General features: G+C 44.6%; 1 protein-coding gene across 4 annotated transcripts in view; it reads left to right on the top strand.

The window, feature by feature from the left end:
- Nucleotides 1-1,561: 1,561 nt before the first annotated feature.
- The window catches only part of ppp1r12a (protein phosphatase 1, regulatory subunit 12A), a 51,338-nt gene continuing 38,021 nt past the window's right edge, over nucleotides 1,562-14,878 (top strand). For all 4 annotated transcript variants that reach the window (XM_080518121.1, XM_080518120.1, XM_080518122.1 and 1 more), the window contains exon 1: nucleotides 1,562-1,862. In XM_080518121.1, coding sequence (XP_080374247.1) covers nucleotides 1,626-1,862 — 237 coding nt within the window. In that variant the 5' untranslated portion in view covers nucleotides 1,562-1,625. The remainder of the gene's footprint in view (nucleotides 1,863-14,878) is intronic.

The following is a 14,878-nucleotide window of genomic DNA, read 5'->3' as shown; positions in this document are numbered from 1 at the left end:
TGTACCATTTGCACCACTGACATAATTAATTAAAGGTTCTAATGAATCTTATTCAAACAAAAACTTTTTTTTATTACGTTATAGCCTTATTTGAGCATTAAGTCATATTAACGATGATGAGTTGATCAAACTCACCAGAATGACAAAAAAAATTAGTCTTCGTAATTCAGTTGGGTAAATACAAAACTTCCTTTGTGTGATGACTTTTAAAATTGGATTTTGTGTTGTGAGCACTTCCTAAATAAAAACCATAATTGCATGACATAAACATAGAACTTAAGTAGATAGAAATACACTTCAGTTGTAGCAATGTCTACCAAGGAAACAGTTTTGGGGGAAACAGGCAAATCAGCTATTTCATCTCTGTGTTTCAAGAAAAATCTGAGAAAACACATAAAAATGGACACATTCAAATGATTAACTATTATGAATAACACAAAAACAAAAGGGAACTCAAATAAAGAGGAGTGCAACTCTTTGTGCGTAAATGGATTTCCAGCAAACAGAGAAACGTCAGAAACAAAGAAAAACTGAACCTTGCAAGAAGATTTTTGGTTCAATTCAGGAAGTTTTAGTTGGGAAATAAATATGAGGAATGAATTCCATCCAGCGGATACAAATAAAATGCAGACACATGCTGAATGGAGCAAAAGGAAACTGCAGGGACCCACAAGTACCAGGTTTCCACTTTGGACATACACGTTATTGCAGGGAGAGCAATATGTTGGAAACATGTGATTTTCTTTTTCCATTTTCTTGAAATAAAACATTCTTTGTCATATTTGATTACTGCTGCCTCCAGTTTGCTGGTACCTGAGTTTTATTCAATTTGCTTGAGGAAAATGTGGGATTGTTGTTTGGCTGCTTCTTCTGATGGATGATTGAGAACCACGTGATCTGATTGGGAACAAGTTTGATACTGTTGATCTTCCAGTCACAATCACTATCTATCTATCTATCTATCTATCTATCTATCTATCTATCTATCTATCTATCTATCTATCGATAGCCTGTCTGTATAACACTTTGAATAACTGAGGGTTGTACACAGTGTTTAACTCAGTGTTATACTCTGAACAAAACACTGTGTTTACCAGTGTATAACCCAGTTATACAGCGTTAGACACTGAGTTATAGACAGTATCTAATTCAGTGTATAACACAGTGTGTAACGCATAACAGTGTTGTAGAACTGAATGGTTCTTAATTGTCAGTGTGGAAACAATATTAAAAGACAGTGTTTACAGCAGTGAAATATAGTTATACTCACAGTTATAGACTGTGTATAACCCAGAGTTGCCACAGTGTAACACAGTGTGTTGTAACATTGTATTACACACCGAGAGACAGACTATAACTCATTGTGTTACACAGTCTGAATGACCGTATGAATTTGACCCCGCTCACCCTCCATCATCATAATCATCCTCTCGTGATGACGTTATACTGCAGACTACACTTCTCGCGAGACTTCGCTGAACCATCCTCCCTCCTCATCCTCCTCCTCCCCCTCCACAGCCCTCCCTCCCTCCCTCCCTTCCCACGCCCCAGTGCGCGGTGGGATAGTGCCACTATAAAGTATATCCTCTCTCGGAGAAAGATAAGAAGCCCGAGACAGGAGGGGGATGAAGATGGCGGACGCCAAGCAGAAGCGGAATGAGCAGTTGAAGCGCTGGCTGGGCTCGGAGACGGACCAGGAGCCGCCGGTTCTCAAGAAGAAGAAGACGAAGGTGAAGTTCGACGATGGCGCCGTGTTTCTGGCCGCCTGCTCCAGCGGCGACACCGAGGAGGTGCTGCGAATGCTCGACCGCGGTGCCGACATCAACTACGCCAATGTGGACGGTCTGACGGCGCTCCACCAGGTCAGTGCTCCCCGCTGCTCCCTAGCCCTGCGCCCGGCCCGGGGCCTCGCTGCTCGCCGGCCGCTTCCCCCGGAGCACCTGTCAAATGGAAGCCATTCTCATCCCGTTGTTTACCTCCCTCTGGAAGGCTCCGATAGCTACCGACAGCCGGTTAAAACGACATCCCGTCACCTGGCTGTGCTGGTACTCCACATGTTGTTTCGTGGAAACGTTCCAAAGGGGGATATTTTCAGTATTTCTGCAGAGAAGTTGTGGAAACGCTTCGGTTTTAGCCGAGCGGAGTGTGCGCTAACGTTAGCATTGAGTGCTAGCAGGCGCTAGTTGTTGTGGGGGGGTCAATTCATTCACTATCTGGTTTGAGAAACGACACTGCAGCGATGTCTCTGTTCCTAAACCGACATCCAATCGCCTCATTGTGTGTAAAACTAACTAAAAAGCCGAATGTGGTTGATACGTAGCGTTGTAGCTGGAGTGTCAAAGAGCCAAGCTAACTGTAGCCACGATAGCTTCGTGTTGTAGCCTCGGTTGTTTCCACTCAAATACTGAAAATGGCACCTCGAGTTTCCTGCTTTAACATCACATACCACGTTTCAAACAGGATCTACACTTTATCAGTGACTTCCTCGTTAAATTGCAGTATGAGCCTCTTGGTGCAGTCGGCTTGCACAAAGTTGTGACTCGGTAGAAAGCAGTGATGCAATCCAACCCTGGATTTGCATTAAAATGACCCTTTTCTGTCTTTAGAGTTGGCTGACTGCTGTGTAAATACACGTTTCGGTATCCCTATGTGTTTTGATGCTACGTGCAAGTGGCTTTAAGTTCTAAATGCACACCATTTCTGCACGGATTCAAGCTAACAGATGTAAACTCATATTGTTTATCTTTATTCATAGAGGTGGATTTCTGTGAGCGCCCTGCTTTTTTTTTTGACATTTTCTTTCATCAGAATATAAAAGATCCAAGTCATTACTGTTGCATAAAGATTTACTTGATGAACTTGCCTTGTGATTTTATTCCTCCATGCATGTAGAATGTTTAAATGATTAAGGAGCAACACATTAAATGTGTCATGTCATCGTATATCTCCTCATCATTACTCATGTCTACATGTGTAGTTTCACTCAGCCAGAGTATCATTTTCCTTGTGTGCACATGGAGTCTGTTATGTGTAAGCCTCAAGTTGATTTCTCGTCTGTGCAGTTATCAATCGCACTAAATGGAGCTCCAGCTCTGCTCATCGTTGGCTATATTTAAGTCTGGATTTAGCATGGCCCCCTGTGCAAACGCACTAAGTGGAAACGTTGCCTTTTTTTGGGCTGATGTCCAGGGATGAGCGGCTCAAGTGAGGAAAGAATTCGCAGTGCCGCTCTTCAGACCTCACCATGTCTGGAGACTAGATGCTGGTGTGTGTGTGTGTGTGTGTGTATGTGTTACAGGGAAGCATGTGATCCCTGGGTTTTGAGGTCTTCGAAAGGATACAAGCGTTTGTGTTGATCATTGTTGAAGACACTTGTCTTTTCAGTGCTTTTCTTGGCTGTAGTAGAAAAATATATGAAGTAAAAGTGTTTGGGTGGCTGAGTGACCTCCACCTTTTGTTGTGAAGTGTGTCGCGGTCACTCGTCACTCCTGCAGAGCTATCACTCCCACCGCTGGTGACCAGTCCGGGGTTATAAATACCACTGCCACAAGTTCTCCCTAACTGGGTTTGCAGCAGATGATACTAAGTTTGGGTATGAGTCAGAGTCTGTAGCTCTGCTTTGTAGTGTGGCCGGCTATAATCTCACATTTAAGCGAGAGGTTGTGTCCCCGAGTGAGTCACCGGCCGACCTGCCGTCACTTTAAAATCGACTTGTTAAAGAAAAGCCCAGAAACATAATCCCGGACTATTGTTTGAGTGGTGCTGTGGTGTTTAGAGAAGATTTTGTGGGGTTTTGGTGCGGCCATGGTTGACTGATTGTCATTTCCATTGAAGTACTCCAGGTTCGATTCCCCATCTCTTCCTGTGGAAGTGTCCTTGAACCCCAAGCTGCTGTCATTGGATGAATAGTGGGTCTTGCATTGCAGCCACATCTATTGGTTTAAATAATTTCCCTTTGGGATTAAGAAACTATTGATCAAAAACTTGCACCAACCAGCAGATAGAGAGCATATAAAATGCAAATATTTCTTTATCTGAGCTACAGCAGCGAATACACAGCAAGTTTTCCAAGTTAGATCAAATCTCCGAGCTGTTTTTAAAACAGACGTTGAATAGATTGCTGTGTAATTGTGAAAAACAAAGACTGGAGTCAAATATAATTAAATAAAAGTCGGTCTTTTACAGAATTTTAATGTATTATTTCAAAGCTTGAGGTTTAAGATCAATCTCCTTTTTGTTTTTGCCCAGATTTTAGAAAGAACATCCCAAACAAATGCAAGTAGAGATGATGTTTTTGCACATCTTTTTGCCTCTATACTGGTGATTTCTGGCCAACTCACACGGAAGCAATAATTGTGATGAGATCTTTGGTCTTGGCTCTAAATCGGTGGTCGTCTGTCACACAGTGAGACGGGTTTGAGGATGGCTCTTGTCACGGTCTTGCGACCAAAGACAACTTGTGATCAAATTCAGAAGGTGTGGGATATTTGTGGTGATCATGACTGCTGCGACCTACATCAACTAACCAACCAATCGAAATGCAGTAAGTACTGATCAGCAGCACTGGCATTTAAACCAAATGGATGCTTTGCGGCTACAATGGCAATAAGCATCAAAAGTATGGCATGTAAACAAAAACATTTTCTTTTGCAATTTTTCTGCAAATGTATAAATGCCAGCTGCTAGCTGTGAACTTATACGATTGTTTAAAATCACACCGTGTGTAGTGGGCATTAGAAGAAAAGAGCTCTTGTAAAATAACAAGTCTGTCATAATGGCTAGACATTCCTTATTTTGTCCCACAATCTGGAGAGTTACATAATTTGCAGCAGCCAGTGGACAGTAAATGAATACAAGAATAGTGAAAGAAAATAATATGAACAATAATTAATAAGTATGCAAAACGACAGTAAAAATGCCTCATCAGACATTGAAGGTGAGATAATTTACATTGTTACAAGAGTTAAAATTGCAGCGTGTGAATTGTCCATGTTGGGGGTATGTGGAGGGGGGGGGGGGGGGTTGTTGGTGTTTCTGAGAGTAGTACTTGTTATATTGTCTCGCAGCTGTGGTGTATACAGATGAAAAACATAGCATTAAAGATGTCATTGTCACAATGTTTACAGGTGTACACGGTGTTATTTTGCCATCTTCTTACTGGGCCGTCCAAATCCGAATCAGATTGGCTGATAAGAGTTTATCAGATTCAGTATCACGTCTGCCATTTCACAGTTTTGGACTGGATTGAGACAGATTGGTGCACACAGATGCAGGTGGATAGCGGCGGCGTGACGGCGGGGTCCCGGGCACGAGCAGAGGTCCCGGATCCCGTCGGCTGACCTCGTCTCGGGAGGGAAGCATTCCGATTCCCCGTCGTCCCGGCCCGTGCATTCCTCGCATGACGGTCGCTGGAAACCATAGCAAAGAGCGAGCGGGGAAGACATTCCTCAGCTGTCACCGAACCCCCGCCCCTCCGTACCACGCCAGGGCGAGGACCACTGTCGCCCACTGAGCTCCATCAAGGCAATTAGAGTGGAGGTAACGGGGGGGGGGGGGCTTGTGGCTTCGCAGCAGGCAAATCTCCCCGCTGACCCACACCTGAACTTGTTCCTCCGGCGCTCGTGGCGCACGCTGATCCCCGGGACCGAGGTGACAGGCCTCAGCCCGGCTTAGCGGGCGTTACAATGCCCGTGCTCTGTTGACATTACACACCCTCATTACGGCCCTAAAGTCTATGAACACTATCTCGCTCCGTCTCCATGGCGACCACTCGGTAGGTTGCTAGTCGCTTGCGTCGGTGGATTTGCATGGACAGTGTGGGAGTTGCATAACAGACTGAACAGAGAGAGTCTTTGGCAGCTCCAAAGGAGAGTCGGCTGCATGAGTCTGTAATGGAACAATCGCAGAGCGTGTGGTGGAAGATGATGAGGTGGCTGCGACCAGCATCAGTCATATTAACACATTACATAATTACTGTGGCTCTCGCTACAGCACCCCTCCCCCCCCCCCCCCCCCCCCCTCCCCACCTTCATCCCGTCCTGATGAAGACAGGATGGCATCCTCTCCCACATCACATTACGGATCTGTGCCGCTCTCACCTGCTCTGTTTGCCCACACAATAGGTAGGCAGGTTAGACACACACACACACACACACACAAAGCTTAATCTATGAAAATCTGTCAAGTCTCCAGCTCCGCGATCTGCCCACGTAATGACTCCCAGATCTGATGACTGTTAGATAAGGACTACCTCCGATTACATATTTTGAGGATGAGATGCGAGGCACGGCGCTGTTTTTAGTTTTTCAGCAGCTTGGGGGGGTTTTATGGGAGTGCAGCACGTGGCTGAAAGGCTTCAGCAACATTCGTTTAATAGAGTGAGTCTTTCTTTTCATGTACAATTAAGGTTTTTCTTCCAGCTTACCTATTGAAGTGCTTTCCAATCAGTCAATGAGTTTATAAACTGCTGCTAAGCCGCGGCTCACCTCCAGCCCAGTTTGGTGTTCATGGATCCATAAGTGTTCATTTTGCAATAAGCTAATCAGACATTCAGTTGCGGGTCTTTTTGATCTTGTAGGTCAATTTGTAGAAGACATATCAGCTCTATTGGTTAATTTTATTCTCTTTTAATTGCAAAAATGATCACTCTTTCTATAATTTCTGCACAAACTCCTGCAAGCCAGATTAGACCCCCTAATCAGGTCCATGGATCCGAAGTTAGCTTTAGTTGTGAACCTTAAGGTTCAAAGAGTACGTCTCTGTTTTACTGAGGAGGGCGGGTTCTGGTATTTTAATCACTGTTTAAGCATCATTACTTGGTGTTTATGATAAACTAAGATGGGACATGATGAAGTACAAATACTTTGTTATTGGACACATATGAAGGTTTTTAGGGATCAATCCTTTTTCTGGCAACATTTAACCTTTTAAATGCCTCCTTTTTTTAACACCCATTAGAGCAGGGTTGCCAAACATAAGGTGTGTGGGCCAAAACTAAAATGTGTTTGACACCCAGGATGGATTGAACAATGACAGCAAACAGATATATGTACTTTTTGTCTTGGTGTGTGACTGAATATGATTGGAATCTGTTTTCCCGGGCTGTGCTACTGATAGCTTTATGACCAACATAACAACACTAACTCTGATCACACATTCAGTTCAGTGAAATCCAAACAATCTCTCTGGTATCCTGCTAAATTACTTCAGTATTCAGGACCTCCTGGTGTCTCTCAGCTCCTCTCTTAACCGTTGTTGTTAAACAAGGGGGTACAAGACTCGCTCACCTCGTCACTCATGCATGTCTAACACATTGCTGAATACATTAAGATGTGACTCAATAATTCATAGGCTACGATCGAGACCGTCTAGATTTGATTCTTTGTCTGGCTCCAACACTCTAATTTCACCAGCAGTATTTTTTTGTTTTGTTTTGTTTTTTGGCTTAAACAGCTGTTTGGCGCTCATTGTGCAATGTATGTTTGTGTGTGACTCAAAACCACGTTTAGGACAAACTCGGCCAAAATGTGTACAAAAGCCTGATTGTTTTTGAATTGATTCCTCAGCATCTTGTTTCTTCAGTCTTCATGAATTGGAATAATAAATGAGGATGGATTTACAGCCTTTGAATAAGGGTAGGAGATGAAGTAATATTGCATCATGAAATCTATGTATGTAGAAACCTATGAAATAAACAGTAACGTTTCTCTGGATTTAACCCTCTAACATACTCCGTAACGGTTTCCTACAGCTTCAACATTTCAGCTGTCTCAGGTGAACGTGAAACTTTTCTGAAACAAAATCCAAAAATGATGCGTTTTCACTTGAAATGTTGCAGTTCAAACGTGACCTTAAGGAGTTAAAAGACGACACACGCCGAGATCAGTGATGCTGCCATGAAAGCAAGTAAGCTAGCATTAGCCCCAAAGCCATGCTGTAAGGTTGAGTTAGTAAAGATACATATAATGCAATAGGAGAAGTTTTTGAGGACTTTCACTGTATTTTGCACCATACATTTTCATTAAAATTGGCTTCATGTTGAGATTGTAGTCATTTTCTGGAGTAATTGTTTGGTTTTTTTGAAATAGAGAGTTTCTTTGCGTTTACTCCCCAGCGCCACAAGAAAGAAGAAACTTTAACATTTAAATTCAAAGGTTATTATGGCACCCTTGGATTAAACAAATGGGAGCAGCATTAGGAAAACCCTGTTCACATTGGCAGGCCAAAACTGAAGGTGGCGGACAACGACAAAACCCAGCACTCCTCTGGATATAACCGCAAAGGTGCAGGTCAGGAAAGTCAAAGCTGGAGACCAGCCTCCAGTGAATCTATTTCACCATCAGGCCGCCTGACGACTGAGAGGGTTAAATTTGGCATGGGAGCCCTACGACGGCTATATTTCACCTGTGTGTAATTGGCAGGTCTCTCCTTGTCAAGCTGGCCTCACTCGGTTTCATTCAGGTTCCTGCACCAACCCCATAATCAACGGCAGGAAGTCCTCGTGCTGTTTTTCTGCCTTTTTTTTTTTTCTTTCTTGTTGCGCGCCAACACATTGCAAGATGCCGGGTCATCTGCTGATTGTGACACGGCGACGTCGGCACAACGTGTGTGACTTCCAAACTCTTCAAACTATAAATGGTGTGCTCCAGGTTTATGTGGTAGGATTAATTCTTTGTCGCGTTTATAGCGCTGAGGAGAAAAGTGAACGGTTGGTGGAAAACAGCGGATCGTGAACTGTGCGTTCCACCCTCTTTATGGCAGCCTGATAATGCACAGCAGTGATAAATGGCTCCCCACCTGAGGATCTCCACGTCTGAAGCATTGCTGATGAGCAGCGCTGCAGGTCTGAACTGGTTCACCCGGGGTCGTAATGGGAATTCCTCAGCGGTGCGACGCTCCTGCCACGTTTATGAGCTGAGGTGGACGTTACCAGTTGTGCAAGTTACTGACAGTTAGTATGGCGAAAGGTGACTTGCGGTGAACTCGGGTGTGTTGTCGTTGGGTTAGTGGCGTTGCCTGTGAGCGTTGTTGGGTCAGTCCACGGGCTGATTCATTCATTCATTGGTTCAAGTTCAGCATCAGGTATTTGGAAGTCAATTGATGCCTTGGTTTGACTCCAGGTTCCCACAGGGAGTTTCCATGTTCTCCCTCGGCTCCAGTTTGACCCCCACAAGTCTGAACACCTTTGTTTGAGGCTAATTTGTGACTCTAAATCGCTCGAAAATGTTTTCAAGTGAAAACACAAAAGCTTTGTAGCACTCTGGGTTTCCGTTTACTGTAACAGTAGTGCTAGACTCACTCAAAACGCAACTTTTCGAAAGCACTCCAGCTGTGCTAATGGACAAAACAAACGCAGCTTTTCTGAAACGGTGCTACTAGTCATGTGCACAACAGCCGTAGTTCTTCTGCACGTGCACGAGAAGCTGAACAATAAGAAGTCGTGTCATGACTCCCAGTCCATATTCTCCTGCGAATCTGTAGTTTTATAGTCGGCAGTCACTGTAAAAACAATCCAAATTGGTCGTCTGTCTGCTCGTGTTCTGTCATTGTTAATGTTTATAGTGTATTGCTCTCTGCACGCAGGTGCATGTGGTTTCATCACAAAAAAAAAGAGCACACACGATTGGTACAGCAAGCTAACTACATTGTTTTCAGTGTTTGTGCTGTTTCCACGTACACAGGCATGGTTTTTAAACAAGTTGCCGTATAAGCGCAACATTTTTCTGAAACGAAAACATAAAAACGACGCGTTTTCACTTGAAATATCGAGAGAACGGGGCCTGAACACCTTTGATCAACTGCTAACATACAAACTCTTGAGACGATGCTAGCAGTCAACATGATAGAGCAGCGGTTTTATCCAACTTTTTCAAAAATAGTAATCCGATGTTAATGGAGACATTACAGTGACTTGTTAATCAGACATTAAGCGTGACCCTGAGTACACCTTGTGCCACATGAAGCACCTTTAAAAAAATTTTTTTTTTAAACAAGTCATGCTAAAGGTTTGAGCCAGACGTAATTATTGCGTCGCTGGAACCAGGCAGAGCCGCTGTGCAGGAATTTAGAAGAAAATGAGAAGTTCACACCAAAGGCAGCTATTTTAACCAGCCTCCTCTCTGCTGATGTCAGTGTGCGTCTTTGATGAGCGTTTGTCACACACACACACACACACACACACACACACACACACACACACACACACACACACACACACACACACACACACACACACACACACACACACACACACACACACACACACACACACACACACACACACACACACACACACACACACACTGCTGCGTCTCGTCCTGCGTTATGAGATTGAATGATTGTGACAGTTAACGGTAAAGGATCTGGTCAGGTGTGTTTCCACACATTAATGACCTTCTCTCCAAGATGTTTGCGGGATGACCTCAACTTGTTTTTTATTTCCCTCCCCGTGGCATCGTGTCTGTCTTCCTCTCTTGCCGGGTCGTCTCCGAGCCACCCTGCTGTGATCTGCGCGGCGGCAGCCTCACGCCGAGTGTTTTTAAGAGCTGCTTTTTGAACTGAAAACACCTGGACCTCAGAGACGCCGGATTCCTCATTGTCTATTTAGAAGGGCGAGCTCAATTAAAGCAGAATGTCCAATTTGGTCGTCTGTGGAGGGACGAGCTTGCATTCTTTCCAATTGTTGTAAAAGTGGATGCACCTTTAAGGAGGCAAGTGGAAACAGTGACAAGCCTTTATTGTTCAACAACTATTGCTTTCGCACCCTCATTACTTCTACATTCGCCATTTAAACAAGGAGTTAAAATTTAAGGAAGTCTTACAGTTTTAATGTATTATGCAAATATTTGCCAAGAAAGTACTGGGCTTACCAGATATTTCAAATCTTTAAAAGTTGCTCACGAGCACAAGAAGCTATGCATTCATTTGCTTATGCCTCCCATTGATTTAGTTGTTTCTGACGGGTCGTGAGATTAAGTGAGCCTGTCGTCCCCTCATTAGTTTTCCTGTGAGCGAGAGCGTGCGGTTGAGCCTCTTCCTGCAGATAAATGTCAGAGTCAGTAAATGGGCCTGGATCTTGACAGGCTGACGGGCTGAGTACGTTGACTCGCCATTCAAGTGGACTTGCGCAAGTGTGGCCTTTTTGTTGTCGTGTATATCTGTTTTTCATCTCTTAAAAAAATCTTGCGGTTATAAATTTGGACTGGGCACGTCAGCCATGAAGACCAATATCTTTTCTTTTCTTTTTTTTATTTTGTGATGGCGTGTTTTAACATATACTGTATACAAAGAGATCCAAAACATAAGAATGTCTAATCATATGTCCTCAGACCAAATGTCTTTGTTTTATAGAGCATGAATGTGAGGTCACTGAGTCCAATCAAGCTGAGATGTTAATGAATAATTAATGAACCAAAACAACTGGGGTTGTGCTGTGTGTGTGTGTGTGTGTGTATAGAACAGAGATTCCCCACCTTCTGTTGTCTAATAAGGGCATTTTGTTTCTCTGATTTTATATAGAGTAGATTGGAAAAACTGGGATCAAGAAGATTCTAAATTCTATAACATATATTATTCTTGTTTCCTGAGACGTGTTTTTCTGATCTCGACAACCTGCGAGCAGACAAAGCCCCGGGGCCCTCTCAAGGGGGTTCAAGACCCCAGGTTGGGATCACATAATGCGTTTCTATTTTTTTTGTTGTTATACCAAAAAAACAATACAAACCGTGTGCTAATGAAAGCACGGTATGCTAAGTGGGCTTGCTAGAAGTCAAACAAAACCATCCACATCTACTACCCAGACTACTCCTCCATAGTGGTGTTTGAGTACTTTTTGATATCTCAATACTGTAGATGATCAGTCATGACAGTTGTGTTATGAAACTTTGATATGGTTGCATCTCTAATGCACGTCATGTTTTTTTAAAAAGCGGACTTCTTAAATATTGATGTCGCTACTATCGGATTTAATTTGCATACGCCGCCCTTTTTGTCTGGCTGCCCCCCCCCCCCCCCCCAAGTGTTTTCAGTGTATTTCTGAGCTTTTCTTGCTCATCTGTCCTCACCAAGGTGGCATTGGTAGGAGGGGTCTGCGTTGCGTGTTGGAGACTTCGGGCCAGAGAGGAACAGGAAGTGGCTGTTTATTTTTCTCATTTCCTCTTTGAGGCTCCACTTCTTCCACTCCCCTCAGAGTCCGTCACTGACACGAGCCCAACATGGATGCCTGTGCGCGTGTTTTCATGAAGCCACTGCTTTCATCACAGAGCTTTCTGAAGTCAGACCAACATAAAAAGTAATTCTGTCAGCCAGTTTGGACGTTTTCTACAGAGCTTCATGAGTTATTTTGTAATGATCGAATGTAATGGTTTCTTATCTGATGTCCAGCGTTAGTGTAGGGAACCCTGGTTCCAGTCACGGCTGCTGTAGAACGGCCTCCCATTGTCAGAATTGGCCAAGTTTAAGGTGCCAATTCATGTCTTAGCGAGTCACATATTTATCAAATATACTCTTCGAGTTCTTTTGATAATATATAGCATGGTTGCCAAACACGTGGCCTGTGGAACAAAACAGCCCTCAAACGTTCACTCTCTGGCCCTGTAAAAACAAAAATGTAAAAATGTTTTTGTTGTTTTTGTTTTTTTTAAACACAACACAAATATTTCCAGAACAGTTGCTGCTCCTAATTTGTCGCATTGTTTCAGTGAAAGTAGAAGTTGTAATGCAACTCTGAGCCCCGAAGCAGGAGATTAGTGGAGGATAGCTAATTTAATTGCGAACTTAATAGCATCAGCATCGACGCTATACTGTGATGGTGAATTGGTGAAGAATGTGTGTTTGTGTTGATCCTCGATGTTTTTTCCTTCCAGTTGTTAGGAATAGTTGTAGAAAGTTCCAATAGAGATCAAATCGGTCTGTATAAGTGCGACAGCTCTGCCTTAAAATAAGGACGTCGTCTTGCTCCATACATGATGCCGTCAACCCTTTTATGTGCATTGCGCTCGAGCTATAAATTTGTGCAACGCCTGCAAGGGAGAGGCTGGCATCTACACCATCCATTTAACCTCCTGGGTCTCGAGCCGGTCGGCGTGACGGGCCGACACAGTGCCAGCATGTTGGGGGGGGTGGGGGGCGAGATACTCAATGCCTCTTTAGTCCACTGTGGCTGACTGCTGACTGAGCTCTCTGCTGTCTGTATAGAAGCCTCCACATAAGGGGACTATTCTATGGAAATATCAACAGAGGTTGTATCTCTCCGTGGCCGTGCGACCCCTCGGCCTCCCGCCTTGCTGCCCGGCTCGCTCGCCTTTGGACCCCTCACATGGAGACAAACTTGGCTCTCAAGTGAGTCCATTGTTTTGGCAGCCCAGCGAAAAAGCCCAAGTGAAACATACAGTTATGATCTTCACCGGCCTCCCCCCCTCCCTCTTCCTCAGTCCTGGTCTTCTTTTTCCACGGGAATCCCAGGGCCATATATGGTCGTCCTCGGTAGCAGCACTAAAGTGTGTGTGTGTGTGTGTGTGTGTGTGTGTGTGTGTGTGTGTGTGTGTGTGTGTGTGTGTGTGTGTGTGTGTGTGTGTGTGTGTGTGTGTGTGTGTGTGTGTGTGTGTGTGTGTGTGTGTGTGTGTGTGTGTGTGTGTGTGTGTGTGTGTGTGTGTGTGTGTGTGTGTGTGTGTGTGTGTGTGTGTGTGTGTGTGTGTGTGTGTGTGTGTGTGTGTGTGTGTGTGTGTGTGTGTGTGTGTGTGTGTGTGTGTGAGCAGTCTGGTTCCAGCTCCCTGCAGAGCTCATCTAGCGTAGGGACCCAGCTGGTCGCCCCGCAGCGCTTCAACCCTCCCCCTCGTACCCTCTGGCCTCCTGAACCCTGCCAATAGCACGGGAGCTGTGAGCTCTTTGTCTCAGTCGTAAACACACGCTTCCAGATACACAACGGCCGTCCCCAACAAGCCGCTGCGCTCCTGTATTTCTTTGAAACCCACTTTCAGTTTCCACTTCTCTGCCTCGGTGTGTAGTTTGAATTCTGAGTGTTTGCGCTGTGTTCCTGGGTTGACCCGTCTCCCGCACATGCTCACATGCACGCAAATCCCGCCGCGTAACATACTCATACTTATATGCAGGCGGTAAGAAGGAATTCCTTTTGTGGAAGTGGCTGTGCGCCTCTGAGCCAATGACGTAGCCCGGCAGGAGTGGCCAGAGCGCTGATGCCTGAAGCCCCAAGGCTAGGAGTATTACTTATCTGGGAATTTCTCCACTGGTATGCTGGTCCAGGGCCTTTGCTGCTGCTTTCTGACTCTGTGGCTGCACTGAGAAGTTGTAGTACCGGAGGGGGGAGGGAGAGGAGTAAAGCAAGCAAGAGGCCAGCTCAGCGCTCCGGCAGAAGTTACTTTGCTGTCCATGGTGTTGCTTCATACGGGAGCTAGATTGTCTCCGTTTTTGAGTCCCGTGTTATTAAGCTTTGTAATTAACACCTTGAGCATCACACCTCCTTTCCCTCTAAAGATTGGTCACACAATGTTTCCGTAATCAGGAATACCTGTGGCTTTTCTGACAGGTACTGATGGGTTTTGTCTGAGTACAGCAGTTTTACCTCTTTCCATATCGCCGAGAGAAGCCGAAGCCTCCCTGAGACAGTCGGTGTCTGAGAACACTGGATGCTGTGTGTTGTGGTTTTTTGAGGTATTACCTCGTGATCTCTTAAACCAGGGGTCAAAACCAGCTCCAATCTGGCTAAACCACCAAGTAAATGGTAAAGATTTCAAGGAAAACAGAATATTTTAAACGAATAGCAGACGCAACACAACACTGAGATATTGTTGATGAAAGCGTGCGAGGTGGGCGGGTTTGTAAAAGCATTCATCATGCAACAGCTATAGAAGTTTTTTGGGGA

Source organism: Blennius ocellaris (assembly GCF_963422515.1).
Source record: "Blennius ocellaris genome assembly, chromosome: 22".
NCBI classification, from domain to species: Eukaryota; Metazoa; Chordata; class Actinopteri; order Blenniiformes; family Blenniidae; genus Blennius; species Blennius ocellaris.
Note: the sequence above shows the minus strand (reverse complement) of the source record. Positions and strands in the feature narration are given on the sequence as shown.